At 51.5% G+C, this 20240-nt stretch overlaps 1 protein-coding gene across 1 annotated transcript in view; it reads right to left on the reverse strand.

Moving 5' to 3' along the window:
- Positions 1-394: 394 nt before the first annotated feature.
- ALX4 (ALX homeobox 4) overlaps positions 395-20240 on the reverse strand; it is a 43740-nt gene continuing 23894 nt past the window's right edge. The window contains exons 2-4 of the mRNA XM_027719432.2: positions 15680-15990; positions 7732-7860; positions 395-5668 (exon numbers count right to left, since the gene is read on the reverse strand). Coding sequence (XP_027575233.1) covers positions 5345-5668; positions 7732-7860; positions 15680-15990 — 764 coding nt within the window. The 3' untranslated portion in view covers positions 395-5344. The remainder of the gene's footprint in view (positions 5669-7731; positions 7861-15679; positions 15991-20240) is intronic.

A 20240-nucleotide genomic window follows, 5' to 3' on the forward strand; every position in this document is an offset into this window, starting at 1 on the left:
GGGAGAGGCAGCAGCCCGTGAGCTGCCACCTGTTGTTAATCTACCCCCAGCTAATCCATTCTGCTCTGCGTCAGCAGTTCAAAAGGGCACTGTTAGTATTTTTTGCCAACTTCAATTAACGTGAGATTTTGGAGGCCCCTCTGATCACATTTCATCTGTCATGAGTCAGGAACAAACCAGCCAGATTGCAGTTGAGAGGAGAGAAGAGAAGGAGTTTATTGCAAACCAAAACAACAACAACAGTGTTTGTTCCCCCTTGGCCAGGGTGGCTGGGAAGCAGGGTCCTTCCCAGTGATGTCACTGCTTTCAAAACCTAGAAGAATAAAATTGGTGACTGGAAATTCCAGCCCTCCACCTCCACCCCCCTTCCCTCCCAAAAGAAAAAAAACCCTGCAAGTGCAATAACTTATTTCAAAAAAGTTAAAAATAATCAAGCTGCAAGACTGTTTGTTCTTTTTTAATATTCCACTGTAATGAACAGGTAATACATGGTTGCATAGGCAGTAACATTGTATGGCACAAACCTCACATGGCAACATTTTTAATGATTTTTTTAATTCTTTTTTTTCCTGAACTTTTTAAAAACTTTTTTATTTTTTTAGTATGTTCTACCCCAGGCCGGTAAGCTAAAGAGGAAAAAAAAAAAAAGGTTGCGTTTATACAAGGTTACAATATTTTACAACAAAAACCCAACAATATTGATTGAGGTTTGTTTTCTTTCTCCCAGTCTCTCTTTCAAACACTGCACACCTAAACCGATATATTATTATACATTGAAAACCGTCCTTCAAAATCAGTAGTATAAAAGTCCTAGCTCTACCTACCTACCTAGCTATGTGGGGGGAGTGGGGAACTGTGTTACCAGCAAAGAGTTAAGGGGGTACAAGGCCGCTCCCTCGTCTCTTCCCAGCTCCCTTTGGGAAGCTGCAAAGGACTGAATGACTTTCCATCTGATTTCACTCCCTTCCCATTTGGGTTTAATTTCTCCCTCAGTCTGTTTGCTTTTTGCTGTGTCAGTCAGAGTAGCAAAATAAACACGGGGCTCTGCCTCTGCTTGATTATTTTTTCAATCCTTTTCCAGGAAACTACCTTTTTGCCTTTGTTTGTTTGGAAAGTGTTTTACAACGTGCTGCCCGGTCTGAGCGTGCTCTGGGAATCAGGGAAACGCGCCTCCCCACCCCAAAACACCTCCATTACTGGAGAAAACCAGCAGGCAGCACTGCTCTGCAGCACACCGGGTACACCTGCCCTGGGTTGTGCTGTGTGCCGGTGGCTGATGGGGCAGGTGGAGCCATGTGTGCTGCAGCTCTGCGACCTCATGTGTGACACATTGTCACTACACACGGCCTTTCCCTAACACCCTGCCCACGCTCACGGCTCAGGCCAGATGTGTTCCATCAGGGATGCGTGTTCTGGCAGGGATGCAAACTCTCTCACACTTTGCCATGGGCTCTAGAGGAGAACGAAGTTGGTTCTCTTTTCATCTTGCTGTCTTGGTACTCTTCCCCATAAGCTCTACTCAGGTAGGTGCTGGGGCAGTGAGACCTGAACTGAGTAGCATATTCAAGATGCGGCAGCTGGAGCCTGGCTACTGGCTGGAGAGCCCACTTGGAGCACAGGTAGGTGGCAGTGCTGGCAACAGGCAACATGCCTGAGGGCTGACCTGGCCCCTGTCTCACTCCTCTCCATGAGCTTGTTCAGGCACAGCAGCCCTTAGAGTCTAGACCCTGCAGGGCCCAGCAAGCCCAAGCCTGGTTCACCACTGGTTTGCAATTGCTACCAAAGCATTAACTACTGCTTGTAGGCAAGAAGTGCCTCTGAGTACTTGGCAGCGAGTGGTACCCAACCACTTTTAAACAAGTGCCAGGAACCCGTGCTGTTCTCACTATTTACATCCATCCTCCTGGTCTCAAAGCTCTGGGACATCTCTGGTAGTTTCTAACCATGGGCAACATAAGCTGGCCCCCACGTATGGTACCTGCTGCACAGGCAGGGCCAGGACTGCTTGGGAGAAATGTTTTGCTACTGTCATGAGGCTGGAGAGAGTGGATGGGTGAGTCCAGCTAGCTGGGCTGCATCCACAGAGGATGCCACTATGGGGGTGGCAGGTGTCAGAGCGGCTGGGGCTTGTGAGACATTTTGGTGGTGGCTGGGGACAAAGCTTGCAGCTTTGAAGGCAAGTCCAAACCAGGGAATCGCGACTCAATGTATGGACAGGAGTAAAATACTAAATAAGAAATAAATAGAGAAGAAAGTCATAAATAGAATTGAAAGGTATTAAAATAACAATAATAATAATTAAAATGGTATCATCACGGTAACTTGAGATTGCAAGAACAGCACTGACCCTGTGACCCTTAAGAAATGCAGTAGCTGCAGACCTGCTAGGTTAAGATACACACACATATATATGCATGTATGTATATATATATATTTATACAGTTTTTCACGTTAATTTAACAGCTAGTTTTAAAAAAACTTTGAAATAAATTTTTAAAATGTGTGTAAATACAGATGTATATGGGTTAAAAACTGCCAGAATAAACTGCTTTTGGAGATTTGTGAGGGGCACGCCTTCCAGCATGACCCACAAGGGAGCTCGCCAGAATAGCAGCAGCACCCAGAGAGGTGGAGCAGAGCCTGGTGAGCAGCAGGGCTCCCCATGGCAGGGGGCAGGAAGGGAGCCCTGCGGTAGGGGGGTCCAAGGAACAACATCCCCCCTCCCCTCATGATGCTTTCAGGCAGGCTGAGGGCTGGGCATGTGCAGTGGCATTTAAATTAGACTGAGTGAGTCCAACATGTGCTTTCCACATGAATTTTAAGGTGAGAGAAAGTGGGGGCCAAGCCTCTCTAAATGCCAAGTCGGCTGCCAGGAGTCTCTAACAAGACAGGGATACAGCACTTAATCCTCTGGGCTATGAAACAGCTTGGATGAAATCCTGGCCTTGTGGAAGTCTGTGAGGAAAAGCTACCCTTTAACTTCAGTAGGGAACGCAGCAAAGTTCTTGAGTAACTACAGTCCTCCACTGGAGCTGCCTTTGGTACCTGTAGGCCATGCGGGACGCATTCCCGTGTGCCTGCCTGCCCCATCACCCTCTCCTTAGCTCTCCCTGTTGCTAATTTGCCTTGTCAGTAGTGGTACTGGGCTGTTTGGGCAGTGGCCCTTCACAGATTGCCTGCTGACTGTGGGAAGCATCATGCTCTTTGGTGTACCTGGGAAAGTGCTCTCAACACCATATTCAGCTGCCTGCACAAAATCTAGTGGAGAAATCACCTCCTGCCACTGGTCCCTGGGTGGTTGGGAACCTCAATGGCTTCTGAGGCACCCACTAGGGGTGGTGTATGTACACTTCCAACTAGTCAGCATGCCTGTTCAGTGATCAGCATCACTTCTAGCATCTAACCCACCATGGCCCAATGTCTCAGCTGAATGTTTAGGTTAGGATGTAAATCCTGGCTGCTTGGGATGGGAGAGACCCTGGTCATACAGATGGTGTGGTTAAATGCATGCTGGCTCCCTGTGTGTACCAGGGAAGGCATCTCTTAGCATTTCTGAGAAAAGATACAGTACTACTGATCTTTTCATATTCCAATAAATATATTACTTTTGACCTAGAAATGGTGTATCATTTAGGTAGTATATGACAGTCTAGACACTATGGAAATACTTGTATAGCTTGTTAACCTGAAACCTGACATTTGGTTGTAGCTTATTTGAAGCCTTTTCCAAGACCACTGGATATTCCTGGACCTCGAACTACAAGATCCCCTAACACTATGCATGAGGAGACAGGGCAGGGTGACAAACCAATTTTTATGTGAGTAATATCCTATAGTTCCCTTGCAAATCTTGAGGACAGCTGCCCCAGTCCAAGCCCAGCCTGTGTAGCCATACTGTGGCAGTGATAGTGCTCAGCTGACTTTCAGCTTCTCTCTGGTAGTATTTCAGTGGTAAAAAGATGTTCCAAAATTATTCCTAGCACTGTAAGATCATTGAAAAACTTCTAAAATGTTCAGCCTTGCAAAGGAGATCTTACTTAAAATGCTGTGCAGGTAAGAGCACTGGGAGGGAAAAATGGGGAGGCGCATTGGCTCAGACAAACCAGGCAAGTTCTGGTGTCTCCTCCTCCCTCAACAAGCTGAAGAGGGTCCAGGGTAGCTGGAGATTGGACAGCGTCACCTCATCCACCTTTGGATCCCTTCCCAGCCTGTTCCCTGTGCCATCCCTTGCGCAGAAATGCCTGCAGCTGTTGTGTGCAGCAAGGCACTGGAGTGGAGGGCTGAGGGAGGGCTTGTCATTGCATGTATCTGACCCCAGGATAAGGTATATGAGGAATTTGATGGTCTCATGCCACTGTGGTTGTGTGCTAGCACTTGAGCTGTTTCTCAGAGCAGTCTCTTTGGGGACCTGTAGATTTACACAGCATCTGTGCTTCCCTGCTTTAGCTACTGTCTCTAAATTGAGGTTAGTGATTGCCAACCCAGTGAAAGCTGGAGGAAACCTTTTGCTGCCCCACCATGCACATAAGCCCCATCATCAACCACAGCCAGGAAAAGCAAAGCCCAGGCGCTCCCTGAGGCAGCGAGCCATGCTTGGGAAGATACTGTCTGCTGGGATGCATCTTTGTCTGGGTCACCAGAGGGCTGGCGAAGACTCTCAGCATGATAGCACTGTGCCATGTTGGGTAAAAGGGTATCCCCTTCGTGGACTTCATCTCAGACTACAAGGTGGAGAGAAAGCTGGGTAGAAGGAGGTGGGCTAATGTTGCCTTCTTAGTTATCTTCCCAGCCCTGTTACTGCTCAACTGTGGGAAGTCTTAGCTCCCGCTAAAATGACATAAGCAGCACGAGAGGTGTCTCTTTGCTGGTGCCAGAGTTCCCATCCAGTCCCCTGCCCAGGGCAGAAAATATGTGTGTTGAGAGAGAGTATGTGCATGTGTGGGTGGGTGGGTGGGTGGATGGGAGAAGCTGCTGAAAAGCCAGTGGGCTCTTTCTCTTTGGAAAGGCAGATCTGGTGTCAAAAAAAATAGCAGGGAGAAAAAATGCCCAGGTTACTGGGGAGGTGGTGGTGAGGAGGGATGCATCTCATCCCAGATCTTGATGGAAGAAGTGCTGCTCCACAGCCTCCCTCTCCCTGCCTGATCCCAGGAAGCCAGGAGCTGCCATGTTCATGCTGGAAACACTCCACTTACATTAACATATGTACTTTATATGCCTAGGGTAGCTAAAAGTGCTGCATTCAGATCCCCGAGGAGGCAACTGCTGTCTGGCGTCCAAGCGGATGGATTTGTTCAGCTGTCCCTATGTGCTCTCTCCGTGTCACGGGCACTGGGCTGCAGCCCTGTCATGTCGCCCAGGAGATAGCGGCGCTGTGCTCCTTTGCTTTCATCCTCAGGGCAGCGATGCTGGAGGTCTTGCGGTCCGGCTCGCTGTTCAGCTCGTAGCCATTGAGGCTGGGGCTCATCCCGGCCGTGCCAAAGAGGCCACCCATGTGAGTCTGTCCCACGTGGCTGCCAGGGCCGGAGACGCCGAGGAACTCGGAGACACCGCCGGCCGCGTGGGGGTGGGCATGGGGGGACATGCAGGAGGGCACCGTCTCGCAGGGGACAACACAGGCAGGCACAGGAGAGGCAGCTCCATTGTTGCCAATCCAGGAGGGGTTCTGGATCTGGGGATGGGGAAAAAAAGCATCAGGGCTGCCCTGAGCAGGATGCGTCCAGCAGCTGGCCTGGGGGGATGGATTGTGTCCAGCCCCAGCCCTGCCGGGCAGCCCTGCGCATGAGGGGCAGCCAGTGTGAGCCAGCAGATCCACTCCAAAACCTCTATGCCAGCCCAGACAGGGGCAGGGACTGCAGGAGGCTAACTTGAAGGGAGCAGGATTGTGCCATAGCCTCTGCCATAGCATCTCTCTGTTTACCTGTTCCCCTCCCAGGCATTTCTCTTATTTTATTTGCACCATGAGCACTTTTCTCAGCGCAGAAAACCTTATGTCATCCATGGTGTTTCTGTGGTCACACCCATCACACAGGGAACAGGCAGAAAGGGGTGCTGCAAGGCTGCTATCTAGCCCTCCTGCCCCAGCCCAGGGCAGCTTTGCCCAGGCAAGAGCTATTTTGTACCACACAGACACGCCTGTGGGAGCTGAGCTGCCTGCAGCCCCCAGCACAGGCAGTTTCCTGGCCCCTCTACCCAGCCCATCAAGGCAGCATTGTCCACCCTTCTGCAGAGCAGAGCCCTGGAGGGCCACCTCGAGCGACCTTCTGGGCTCCTGCAGTATCACTTATGAAGTGATACTGCAGAAGAAGAAAGGGGGGCTCAGTATTTGGCAGTGGAAATAGGTGTGCTGTGGCAGGGAGGGACATGGGGATGCAGGATGAAAGTGGGGAGGAGATGAGCAGCTGGCTGGAGCAAGAGGGCAAAGGGCCCTTCATCCCACTGCACCTCTCCACCATGGGCCCTTGGGCCCTCTCTGATCTCTTACCTCCAGCAAATTGCTTTTCAAATTTTTGATCTCTAGTGCTGGGAGAAGAGAGCTGTGTGGAGGGAGTGTAAGTTACGAAGACAAGAGAAGGGCGTGCTGAAAACGCTGCTGAGAGTGTCCCCTGCTTGAAAAGCTGCTTTGGCATCTCTCAGCTATTTCATAAAGGTTTCTTGTTCAGTTTGGGGGAGACGCCAAGCAGGAGAGAGGTCAAATGCTCCTGGCTTGGCTGTGGGGTAGCACTGGTACAGCACTGGCTGGGGAGGTACCTGACAGCCAGGGAGTCAGGAAGGGAGGACTCCCAGCACATCTGTGAGGACAGTCAGGTTCAGAACATCACACCTGCAGAACTCTGCCCTCAAGCAAATTCTGGGTGGTGGGAAGAGGAGTGCAGGATGGAGGGAGTGCTTTGCAGGGGCACAGCCTAGCCCTTGATCAAACAAACGCCTGTCTGGCATTCTCTGAAGGCAGCGTTGTGAAATGGGGGCTGGCCCAATGCTTAAGAGGTTACTTTGGTCAAAAGTTTTCCAGGACAGGAAGCTAAGGAGGTGAGGCAGCTGTGTGATCTGCTGCCAGGGTCAGGGCAGGAAGAGTTTCAACAGGACCCAGAAGCAGCCTCAGGTACCCCAACAAGGCTGCTCCCCCCACTTCTTTTGGAGCATAAACCTACAAGTCCATTGGGAAGCATCCTCAGATATCATCAAGTGTGCTGTAGGTACCACAGCCCATCACTGGGAGATGGCTGTAAGAATTTGCCGGGAAAAAATACTTTTGTCCAACCACCATGTCCCAGGGGCATGGAAACCCAGACACGGCAACAGGAAACCTTCCTGGAAACTGCTGTTCTTTAGGCATGAATTAGCCTTTTGGATCTTTTTCAAACTGAAATGAAGTTAGTGGGCAGCAGCACACATGATGGGAGAAGGGCAGTGTAACAGGATGTGCTGAGCAGGGTGACCTGTGCCCAAAGGGTGCTGCACTATGGCACACAGGGCTGGGCCTGGTACCTGCTTTAAAGATGGCTGCTCTTGGCGAGGGCATAAGGGAGCTAGGCAGGATACTTGACTAAAAAACTCCCAGCCCTTCAGTGCTTGACAACACATATAGCCCTGGCACCAGCATTCTTGCAACCTTGCCTGGGGGCAGGTGGATGAACCTGAGAAGGGAAACATGACTTGGAGAGGACTGGGACCAGAGGCAGTGTGTCCAGCAGGCACTGGGACAGATGGGCCCGGGCAGGGGAATGCACTCACCTGGGCGTAGTTCTCAGCACGGGTCAGCAGAGGCAGCTCATAGGCAGTGGAGAAGTGGGTCCGGACCTGCTGCATCTGACCGAACCGCTCCCTCTTGCGCCATTTTGCTCTCCGGTTCTGAAACCACACCTGGGAGAGAGCAAGAGGGGGGCTGTGACCAAGGGTTGCTGCTGCCAGTGGCTGGGAGCCTGGCAGCCCTGAGGAACCTGCCAGTGGGCAGGCCCTCCCCAAGTGCGTGGTTTTGCATGGCATGGAGATGGGTGCTCCTCCACACACAAGCTCTGCAGGAGAGTGACAGTCCTGCCCTGCATCTCTTGGAGGTCTGGGACCGGCCTTTGCTGCTAGACTGGGCACACCTAAGGCAAAAGGGGATGCCCATCTTTTGGTGTACTGCCTCTCTGGTAACATTCACAGCTCTTGCCTCCCACAGCCTAATTTGTCCTGGGATAGCCCATCTTCTTCTCACCCTGAAATCTTTGTTACCCAGGCTCTGCCTACAGCTCTCCTGCTGTCAGCCAGTCAGACAAGAAGTGTGAATACATGTGTGCTGCTGCCTGGCTAAAACCAGCAGTGATGGGGCTTTCCCCAGGCCTAATTCTGGCTATGACCATGCTGTTGGCTGAAGCTTGCATTTCTCAGCAAGCTTTAAGGGTTATTTTTCTTAACTGTGATGAGAGAGAAAAAGCCTAACACCCTTTCCCTCCTTAGCTGCAGAAAAGGGCAAGTGTCCTTCTACAGTGTCCTTTGCTTTACATTGAGTTTTCTTCGCAAAGTTTGCAGCTCTCTACTTCACAGTGCTGCTCAGATCCCTTCAAGGCAAAGACCAAAACTCTCTTTCTGCTCTTATTTTTACTGGCTTGACATCAGTGTGGATTATTGCACTGTTGTCAGCACCATTGCTCCTGATTTGCATCAGCCTAAGAGAGATCAGAGCCTGGCCCAGTGTCTTCAAAGCCTCTTGAAGCTCCTGAGTCAGGGAAACACATCAATCAAGAGCCTCTTTGAAGGCACTGAGAGATGAGGGCGATCACCAGGGGCTGGGTTGTGCAGGTCACGCCAGTGCATGAAAGGAGCAGTCCTAGAGCCTCTTGGCTCTGCTTCGAGTTTTACACGGTGACTCGCTGGGGGGGTAGCAGGGGCATTGGTAACAAACAGCTTGGCCCTTCCCATGCCTGGCCATGGGGCAGCTTTGCTGCTTGGCAAGCAGCTGGGGAAAGCAGACACCAGGTAGGAAACTCATGTGTTAGGAGAAGAGGAGGACATGCCAGACACTTGGCAGAGGGTGGGGTGGCAGGCCAATTCTCGGGGGCCAGGACAGCAGTGGCACCTGTAGCCTGCATCAGCAACTAGAAGCTTCTACAGGGAGAGAGAAACATGAGGGGCTGGGGTTTCTCATCTGAGCTGACCTTCTTGCTTGTGCTGGAAGAGTTGTTTCAGGCTCTGCTGCATCAGTTTCCCCCTTCCCACCATAGGCAGCCCTGCGCTGGTCTCTCACAGCTCCCCATTGTGGCCCAGCTGTCAGCCCCATGGTACAAGTGGGCAGCTGAGGGTCTGGCCACGTGCTATGGTCTGCTTGGTGCAGTGAGCAGATGATGCAGCACCCGGGCATGTCCTTCCCATGCAGGCTGCAGATGGTATAGGGTTTACTGCCCTGCTCCACGGCCATGGCAATGTCACTGGCATGGGCCATCCACAAGCTAGCCAGACTAGCCTTACCCAAAACAGCTGCTCTTAATCCCCCCCCCCAAATCAAAAACCCTATGAGTATTTTGAGCAGATTCAAAAAGCACTGGCAGAAAGGTCCTAACATCATCCCAGCTGAGCACACGCAGTACACGAAGAGCATCCTACTGGAGCAGGTTTGATGCCCCAGGCATCTGTCTGCTTTTCTTCTCCCTCTTCTTGGCACAGCCACTCCAGCCCAGCTGCAGGCCAGTCTCAGGGCTGGCCAGGATCATGCTGCTTTGATCTGCAGATTCAAAGTTAGCGGTGGTGACCCGGTTCCTCCTCGGGCGGAGGAGGCCCCGCTGTGCACAGAGGGGTGGGGAACAGGTAGGGAGCAGAGTGCTGACTGTGCGTGAGGCCGGAATGAACATATGCCAGGCATATGCGGCCGTTCTGTTCCTGGCGTAGGCACCGGCGGCCTTGCCCGCACACCTGCGCTGCCATGCAGGGGAGCCCGCCTGGGCATTCCTCCCGGGAGCAGGATGGCCAAGCACAGGCCCCCCCAGTGCTGAATTGCTCTGCGGTGTGACCTTTGAAGCCATCAATGCAGGGTTTGTGTGCTCAGCTTCCCAGGACAGCGCAGCAGCTGCCTTGATGGAACCGCAGGGAGGTTTCCTCGGGCCAGCTGAAGCAGAGTGGGGTCTCAGCCTTTGCTCTGCCACATTTATGCATTGGATTGAACTGGCTCTGGCAGAGCAAAATGGTTTAAACTGGCAGTTCCCGAATTGCAATCCCCACGTGTCTGGTGGGCTGGGAGGCTGTTGCAAATCATTGCATTAGGCTGAAAAAGAAGAGTGACTTCAGTCCAAGTGTTGGTGCCATGGGCAACAGAGACACTCTCAGAAGGCTGGCAGTAAGCCACGAGTCCAAAACACTTGTAGCAAGGTTTGGACTGTTTTTCAAAGTTCTCCTTTCACCTCTGGTCCAAACACTTATAGGTTGCTTGGTATTTTGCAGTTGGGTTTCTCCAGGCCTCCACAGTGCTCCAGGGAAAACAAGACAGGCAAGACAATGTGAAGATGTCAGCAAAAACCCCAGCTGATCCTCAGTATTTCCACAATCTTAGAAGATGTCTGCTTTTAAAAAGCAAATTTAAACCCTGACCGAAGTCCATTTTCCTTTCATTGCCTGTCACTTTTTGTCAAGAGAAACTGCTGTGGGATGGGGATGTGACAGCGGAGGTTGCAGTGGCTGGTGCAGCATGTCCTCTAGGGTTGGGATGGGGTACTTCGTGCAGAGACCAGCAGTTACTGTGGGCTGAATCTCAGTGTTAAGTTAGAGTGGGAGTGTAGGGTAACGTCATGTATCTGACTCCTGCAGACAATGCTTTGATAAGCCATGATGTACCAAATAAGCCCTATAAAAATCTACAGAACAAAAAATGTTTCATCTCTCCATAAACATTCAGCCATATGCTGGTACCTTAACCCATATGCATACACAGCTGATGTGCTGTTGGGGGAGGAGAGGCCAGGAATGGCCTGAGACAAAGAAAGCAAGCAGGAGACTCCTGCTTGCTGTCTTGCTGCCTCTACCCTGTCACTGCCAGTCTGCCCCTGCCACCAAGCCCCATGTGCCCTGCACAGGGCACAGGTGGATGGGCTGAGTTGGGATAACGCTCAGGCCACTCTGGCCACATCTGGATAGCTGGGGGCTGCATCACTACATTTGTCCTTCCTCCAAGCAAAAGAAAAAGGTGCTTTCCTCTGTCTCCTATGCCCACCAGTGCAGCAGTGGAAGGTGAGGCTGATCTCTGCACACATGTGGTGGTGGGCTGCTGGCAGTCATGAGGTTGCACTCACGCCCTGTTGACAACCCTCATTGCATCACTGCCCTGGTGCAGACAACAGCTGCCCACCATGTTCAAGTCTCTTGTGTTCCTGCTCTCCTCTGGCAGCCTCACAGTATCCATTCTTCCCATTCCTGTCCTCCAACCCTACTGCCCTCCTCCCTCTGCTCAGCCTCCATCTGTCTGTGTCTAGGACCCCATCCCTCTGTGAAAGGCTAGGCATCTCCCCTCTTCCCAGAGATGGCCACCAGCCCTTTGCTTTCCAGACTGCAAAAACAGAGCCAGAATTCATCCTTGAGCGCTGAAACTGGACACCATTTTATCAGTGGCCTGGAATGGGAAATTGGAGCCTGGGATGAGAGAATTGAATAACTTGAGCTTGTTTTCATTTCATGTTTAATTTCCTGCAGGCTTAGCTCAGTCTTTCCGCTCCTTCCACAAGCCTCCCAGGGTTTTATGGGGGAAAAGGGATCAAGATATATTACTTCTTGCTTTGCTTTGCTTTTTTTCTTTTCTTTTTTTTCCAAGGCGGTGATTTTGCTACAGCAGAGTTTGACATTTCCCTCTCACTTTCAAGCCCCCGCCGCATCACAGGGTTACCACCAAAAACATTTCATTAATGGTCCCAGCAATCTTAGGGCTGGCTCTGAGGGGGGCTAGCTGAGGGGTTATAGTTATATTCCCTGGCTGCAAAGACTTCTTCCAGCCCCATCCCTTTCTCCTCTGCCACAGAGCAGTCCAGGAGGCAGAGATGCTCATAGCCCGAGAGATGAGCAGCCAGGGCCAGGCTGGCATGGCCTGGGATGTGTATTTGAGTATACACAAGGGGAAGGAACCATGTGTGAATACACGTGTCTACCATGTTTTTCTCGTGCCACTGCCTCAGACATATGCTGCAGACCTGGATGATCTGGAAGAAGCTCAGACAGTTGCTGTATCAGGCAGTTGCTAATACCAAGCAGAAGCTCTTTCTGGAGCTCTGCAGCCCCAGATACGGAAGAGAATAAGGGAGTGGAATATACACCTTGTGTAGGACCTACATGAACTCAGCACCCACTGTGCGCCCATGCAGGCTTGTGACTGAGCCCCAGCAGTCTGTCCTGGCTGTGTAGCTCTGCCTCTGCACAGGGCTTACACATGGCTCGCACTCTGGAAAACAGGGATGTGCAGTATCTTAATAGTACATGGAAACAAGGGGCCAGGTTGTGAGGTTCGGAAAGGGAAAATATTGCACTGCATCACACGGGGAATTAGCTTTGACATTGTCGGACACCACTACAGATGACTGGAAATAGAGGCAGGCAGGGAAATGGAGCAGGAGAGGGGCCAGGCTGTGGAATGCCACCACTTCACAGACAGTGCAGCCCACCCCATGCATGCTGCTGGCATGGGCTCTTCTCCAGGCACCGAGAACTCTGGCAGCTATTTCACTAATGAAGCGTGAGCTTGGGAAAGGGTTGGAAAAATCAGAGCTGCCACTTGCCTTTCTAGGCTTCACATCTGCTCCTGCCTGCAATGTGGCTGGTTATGCTCCCCAGAGAGCTCGGCCAGAGGGGATGACCTCCAGCCAAAAGCTGGCTCAGCTCTGGGAGGGAGCATCAGACCTGCTGGGTGTCTCACCTTCCTGCCACTCTCCTTTGCTCAGTTGAGCCTTGCAGGCAGCTGAAGCTGGCCTCCATGATATTATTCCAGGACATTTGGCATCCCTTAGATGACCATACCTTCCTTGGGAGAGGGACTGTTGAGCTTCCCTCAAAGCCCATGGGGCTGCCATAGGTGTGTACCCCAATACCCCACAGCAGCTGGAGCCTCTGCCAGCTTGGCAGAGGGTACCTGAGTACACAATGGTTATTTGGCTTGCAGGCGTAAAGTAGTAAGGGGCTCACGGCTAATTTATGATTTCCAACCCTCTAGCCCTTGGTTCTTCATCCTTGCCGTAGGCATTTACTTTGCCATCAGTCTCCTGAGCTGTTGGCCCATGCCTGTACCCACTCTTTGACTGTGAGCTGATGGCCCTCACTGTTAGAGTGTTGGCACTGGAAGGCCCCCCCAGAGCTGCCCAGAAGAGTGGGAGACCAAAGTCAAACTTAAACAAGCTATAACACAACCCAGAGCTGGAGACAGGCACTGGCATGATTCACTAAGGCTCTAACTCCAAAAGCTTCCTTCATGGGAAGTGCAGCCCTGTGCCATCAGCAGAAGAACCCTGTGCCATCTCCAGTTGCACCTCCATGCCTCCTGAGGGGCTGCCACTGCCACGATGAAGCTAAGCAGCTCACTAGACAGCAGCCCCAGCCCCCTAGGAACACATGGGAGATACCCAACACATAGGGTGCCCTGAGTCTGCCCAGCCAGCACCCACAGGCCTGCTGGTTCTTGTTCTCCAGTGACAGGCAGTCTGCATTTCTACCGACAGCATGGCAACCCTTCATCATGAGGTGGTGGCTGAGTTCCAGCCCATAGCCCAGGGGACTGGGCCCTTCCTGTCAGAGCAGCGGAATGACTGAAATGCAAGTGCTGACACCTTTCAACTCTGGGTAAGTGCTCAAGTGCCAGCCCTCTTGGACAAGTCCTTCAGCCACTCCATTACACGAGCCCTGTCATTGCCACCCCAAGTGAGGGGTGTTTGCTGGCAGCCATGGCAACAGGTTGCTGAGGCACTTATCTTAGGACAAGGTGATATCCCCTTCTGCCAGACATCTGCCTGGTGAGGTGCTTCTGCCCTCAGCTTTAGTGTTATCCAGTGGGGGAAACCCCTCAAGATCATAGGTCAGATGTAAGGAACTTGTAGATTGCATCTGCCTCACCTGCCCTGGCTCTGTTAGCAGCCCTGGGTGCTGGCTAGGATGACACACTAGCTGCACACATTGGCTCAGAAGCAAGCAGGAGGAGCTTGCCACCCTCCAGCACCTCATTCTCATTCCTGAGCAAAAGGAATTTCATGCACTGTGCAGCGTGTAACCAGATGCTGTGCCTGGCCTCCCAGGAGACCCCATCGGCACTTGTGATGTGTTCCTGGGAAATCAAGGGCTTCATCCAGTGACAGAAGTAAAGAGCTGATGTTTGTAGCACTGCCTTCCTCTGTCCATCCTGCAGCGCTCAGCATGCTACACTCGGGACCAACGGGAATCATGCTGCTTCCTACTGAAATGCAGCCGTGTCCAGCCTGAAGAGAAACAGCTGTGGGGAAGAAGAGCACACCAGCCCTGCAAACCAATTTAGGAAGCAGACAAGAAAAATCCTGCTTCCAATTGAATCTGGAAGTGAAAGTACAGACTAAAATGGACTTAAGCATGGATGCTGGCTTGACTGCTTCGACTGTCTGCAACAACTACTTGTAAAGGTTAAAGCAGAGGGAAGTTGGGCTGTCTGGGAGCTAGGAGTCTGCCTGGTGTAAGACATACAATCAGGTGCCTCCACAGGCCAACTATTCAGGTAAATCACAGAATCACACAATATTCCAAGTTGGAAGGGACTCACAAGGATCAGTGAGTCCAATGCTTAAGTGAATGGCCCATGTGGCGATGGAACCCGTGACCTTGTGATTTTTAGCACCATGCCTTAACCAACATTCTTGATGTTAATGCAGGTTCTGGGGATGGTGAGCTGACAAATGCCTGCAGATGGAAGTTACATGATTAGCTAGGCTGCAGAAAGAGCTGACCACCAAGGCATGAGTTGTGGATGTCTGCTCTACGCAATGATGTTCCTTTTTGCACATGCTTCTGAGCCCTTCCAGGCCTTCTGTTAAACTCCTTTGATGTGGATTTTGGCTCTGCTGGACCCCCAGTTTAGTTTGGGGGAGCTAGTTCATAGGAGCTGGCACCTGTGTGGGTGGAGGTGGTTGGAAGTCTGTCAACAGTGTAGCTGTTTCACTCTCCTGCTCCTCCCAAGGTGGTGGGTGCACCTTTTGTCTCCAGATCTCCAGCTCTCATGCGTCCTCAGCACCTACTTAACCAAGCAGGCAATAAAAGCTCTTTGTCCTGTATCACCTCATGCTCTCTGCTACTGAGCTCCTGGTCACCTCTGCATCCCCATCTTGCCAGAAAGAGCCCATCTTTTGGAAAAGCTTGCTGCCACTCAGACTAATGAACCTGTGTCCCCTGTGAGTCTCCTGAAAAAAGTGCTTTTTGTAAAAGCTTTGTTGTGAGTGGCCATGAGGTTTACCTGCCTGCTGTCCCATTAGCTCAAGGGCAAGAGGTGTCTCTGTGAACACTGAAGCACAGGACACCAGACCAAATAAGGGAGCTGACACTAGTGTCAGATGTGGATGTACCTTCCTGGCCTGTCCCTGCTGGAGAGGCATGCTAGCCTGTGGCACAGGCTCTGGGTAGGGCTCGGCCGCCTGCAGTTTATGGTGGGGCTGCAGGGGACCTCCGGGGCTTGTTTGCAGCTCACCCACCCCTCACCCAGCCCCAGGCCATTCCCCCATACCTGTACACGAGCCTCGGTGAGGTCTGTCCTCATGGCTAGCTGCTCCCTGGCATAGACATCAGGATAGTGGGTTTTCTGGAAGACCTTCTCCAGCTCCTCCAGCTGGTAACTAGTGAAGGTGGTGCGGTTCCTCCGCTTTTTGCCCTTGTTGCTCTCCGAGTCGGCCTTGTCCATGGGGCTGGGGAGGTCTGTGCTGGCCCTGTCCTGGGGCACTTTCACCCCAGCCTCCTTCACGCTGAGGTAGCTGCCATCCATTCCCGAAGGGTCAGAGCTCGGCTGCAAGTCGGCCTCTCCCAAAGCACTGTCTTTACCTATTTGGGTGGGAGAGCAGGGAGGGGAGAGGAAGGCGGGTTTCAGCAGAGGCAGGGGGTGGGGAGAGACAAAAGGAAACAGATGTAAATATTTTGACCAATTAGTTGGTTCAACCAGTTACAGCTAGCACCCTGGCAGGGGGGCAGCAGCTCCCAAAGGTGGGCAGAGAGGTTGGCACCAACCCTGGACAGAGAGAGAGAGAGAGGAAGGAGGTGAGACAAGGCAGAGGGCTGCCATGGGTGCAGAAAAGCTGCCAGCCTTGGCCTCAGAAGGTATTGGAGCTCCGCTTTGGGGTGGCACAGGCTGTAACCAAGGGAGGAGGTGGCTGCTATGGCAGGAACGTTGATCACAGGCCACAGAGGCCAGCACAGATGGGGAAGAGGAAGTTGGGGCAAGCTCTGCCAGCTACTTCTCCCTCTCCAAGAGCCAGGTGGAAGGATGAGCCCTGTGCACTCATGTGCACACAACCCAGTCAGACCCTTCTCCAACACTCACATTGGGACTGAACCCTGCAGAGCACTACATTCCTTGGTCCTGGCCACAGGAAAGGTCTCTGAGGATAGAGGAACCCATCTGCTCCCCACATCAAGTAGGTCCCCTGTCACCAGCTCGTTGGCGCTCCCCTACTGAATAGCACACAGCAGAAAACCAGTACCCAGCAGCCACGCGTGGTGCTTGGTTATGTCTGCTTTCTTGTCCTGCATCCCCTGGCAGTGGTGGTGTGTCAGCAGAGGTGCTCCTGACTGATACCCCACAGTCACCCCACAGCCTTCTGAGAGGACTTGCGCTGCTTTTGGCAAGAAGGCTATAAATTGGGCTTAGTGCCACAGAAAAGGACGTCATGAGACACCTACAGAAACAGCCCAGCCTGTGTGTGGGGCAGAAGGAAATGAGAGGGAGTCTGACAGCAGCCTGGGAAGGTGTTCCTGCCTGACTACCCTCAACAATTAATAATTAATGGGACATGAGGTATGACAGCAGTATGGTGATACAGGAGGAGGACATTTCAACCACTCAACCGGTAAGCTGGTTCCTGTCTAAGGTGTAGCAGCTACAAGTAAAACCACCTTTGAGCTTCTATAATGGGGCATATGTATCCTCAAGCCCATGTGCTGTGATGGAGCATCCTCTCCTGCCCACCTCCTGCCTCCAGCAGAAGTGGTGACTCCTTCATTAGCAAGAGTGCTGCTACACCAGCAGGACTCTGGTACGTCCTGACAAGTGACCACGGCTCTCCCTTGTCTGGTGCCACTGCTCTGCATTGTGGGCCATCTCCGGACCAGAAAAAGAGGGATCTGTGTGAACAATAGACAGCCTGCATATGCCGCACAGCTCCCTGTCACACCTGGCCACATTTCTGACTGGGATCTTTGGACAAAAAACATGGTAGCCCTACTGCAGATTTTAACCTTGAGCCACTATTCTCAGTTCCTAAATGTCCAGGAAGTGGTACAGTGGTACTTCCTATTCATGCTCTCCTTACCAAGCAAAGAGTACATCAACTGGATGATCTTTTTTTTAATTTTCACATTAGCCTATTTTTAAATGCTACCAGTCCAGGATCAGTCTTTCTAGGAAACAGCTCCCCCATCTAGTGGTGTCCCCACTGGGAGCTTTTCCCCAGCAGTGTCATATCCAGGGTCATTAATGCCAGCTCAGGCATCTTAGCCTGTGTCTTTGGCAATTTCCATTTTTTCCAGCACTTGTCTCTTGTTACATCTTTCCACTAATTCACTGTATATTTAGAGTTTAGCCCTTCTGTGAACAGCTGTCATGTCTCCACAGCCAAAAGCCCGTGAATGAGCTTGTGAGAAGGTGTGCATGTCCTCACCCATTTCTCACTCTTGCAGCTGAAAGACTGCATTGAAGTGATTGGGATAAAACCAGGATGAAATGTAGCTGTCACCCTCAGGCACAAGGGCAAGGAAGGCCCAGATTTAAGTCTGGTAGGATGAGCTATGAAAGGGTTTTGAGAAAAAAATTGCCCAGTTGGTACAGTGGGGTTGAAAGCAGACGTCTGGTAAAGGTAACAGCTGCAGGAGCTATCTGCGACTACCTCCCTGCTGTGATTTCGGATTTGCTGCTTTCTCTGATACTGTTCGCTCAGGCTTTTGAGGATGTCCCTGTAAAGCTTTCCAAAGTCTGATGTTATCTGTCTCAGCAGTCTTTGCTTTGATCCTTAGCAACATTTTGCCAATATTTATACTCCCTGGACCAATGTCTAGGCCAGGGACTGACACACTGCCTCCTCTTTGCACCTCCCCTCTCTGACCAGCTGACCTCTTCCACTGCTCCTGGGGGATGCAGGTGGGCAGGCCTGTCCAAAAGAGGCCCTGCTCCACAGCCTAGGTAAATTATATGATACGGACATGATATTTATAAATTTCACAGCTGAAAATAAAACAGTTCCAGAAAGTCTGCAGCAGAGACTACCACCTATGAGAGTCAGTAGAGACAGAGCAATAAATATATGAAAGTATTCCAGGAATTTTTTTTTCTCTTGTCTTTCTTTCTTTTATTATTTATGATACCAGGAAGCCCAGTTCCCCACGGCTTTGTGCTGGCTGCCTCCCTAACTCCCAGGTGCCCTGCAACTGCACCAGCAGCAAACATAACACCTGAGGCCTTTCCTTGGGAACTCCTCTGCTGTTTCTTATCTGTTTGAGCAGCTCAGCTAGCTGGGAAAGGGTCTGCAGAAACATATACACACAGAAAAGCTCTCAGTCTGTTTGAATTTCATTGACTGCATAGCCCAAACTGCATTTGGGAGCTGGGTGTCGGACTTTCAGCAGCGAAAGTTACTTCCATCACAAACCATCAGCTCCAAGGAGCGACTGTCCCTGCTATGCACACAATGGGTATTCCCCTGCCTGCCTGCTGCCAGTCCAGAGCCCTCCTTGCCAGCTCAGCCATGCTGCTGTTGTGATCCTGCACTGCAGCAGACATGGGCTTCTTCACCTCTAGCCCCTGAGGGCCCTGGCAGGGATGAGCTGACTCCATGAGAGGAGCAGCAACTGTGGGATGGAGGGCAGGACAGCAGTGTAGGGAGGGGATGGCGTGCATCCATCCTCGGCTGAGCATCCAAGAAGTAACTCTCATTCCCTAGAAACAGGATCTCTGACCTCAAAACAGTCACGCTAACTGCTGAAGTGAAACAAATTGCATACATCTGCATATGGATATGCCCAGACTTCCTGTAACTGGAGATGGCCTCAAAGTTTCAGTGCAAAGTTTGGGGTGTCTGTTTCTAATCAAACCTAGAGAGACCTTGAGTTATATATTGTGAAGATCTCCATGACAAGGAGTTAATGTGAGCACCATTGCACCCTTACAAGCCTGACAGGACCGCTTGATGCCTCTTTCACTGCTCATGACTCCATCCTTGCCCTTGTAGCAGTAGAAGGATATTTTCTGGCTTCCCACAATTATGTGCTGCTTTCTCAGTGCCTTGGTGCCTGCTAGACCATCAGCACTGCCAAGACCTTCCCTGAGTCACCCTGTGTCAGTTGCCAATGGGCAGGGACAGCCCAGGATATCTGGGCATGTGAGCCCCAAACACCTTGCAGCTCCTTTTGGGCAGGATGCCTGCATCCCCAGTTCACCTGGAGGGGTTATGCCTTTCCGATCTCACCGTGTCTGTCCTGGGAACCCTACAGAAGAGAAATGGGGTGCAGGAAACACAAGACCATGTGGCATATATGGCCATGAGGTAAGCAAGCCCGTGAGGGAGCCAAGCATCGTGCTGCTCTGCTGACACTGTCCTGAGGGAATGGTCATTTTGCTCATGCTGTCAGAATGTTTGAATTCACAGCTTGTATCTGTTTTGTTCCTCAAGTGTTCTGTTTTGTCAGGACGATGGAGTAAAATCTTCAGTATGTACAATCTTATCTATGAAATTTAATTTAGAGCAAAGTCAGCTTGGTGCATCCACACGGCAATGTAGGATGGGACAATTCCGATACACGGCTTTGGGCCCAACTTGAAAAGATAGGTCTGCTTTGCACAGCACATGCATGACAAGCCACAGCTCCTTCATGATAGGTTCCTTCCCATAGATTCTGTGACTGTAGCCCCACAGCCCATAAGGATGCAAGACAGCTATATGGCCAACACCCAGGGACACAATCAGCACAGGGCAGTTTCCCATGGGCTCCAGGCAAAAAAGCCTGGATCTTGGCATTGCCAATATACTGCTCTGACAGCATCATGTCCAAGCTATTAGTCTCAGTGAGGAGTTTATGCTATCCCA

Source organism: Pipra filicauda, unplaced genomic scaffold (genome assembly GCF_003945595.2).
Source record: "Pipra filicauda isolate LSUMZ 115617 unplaced genomic scaffold, ASM394559v2 scaffold32_size4067784_pilon, whole genome shotgun sequence".
NCBI lineage: Eukaryota > Metazoa > Chordata > Aves > Passeriformes > Pipridae > Pipra > Pipra filicauda.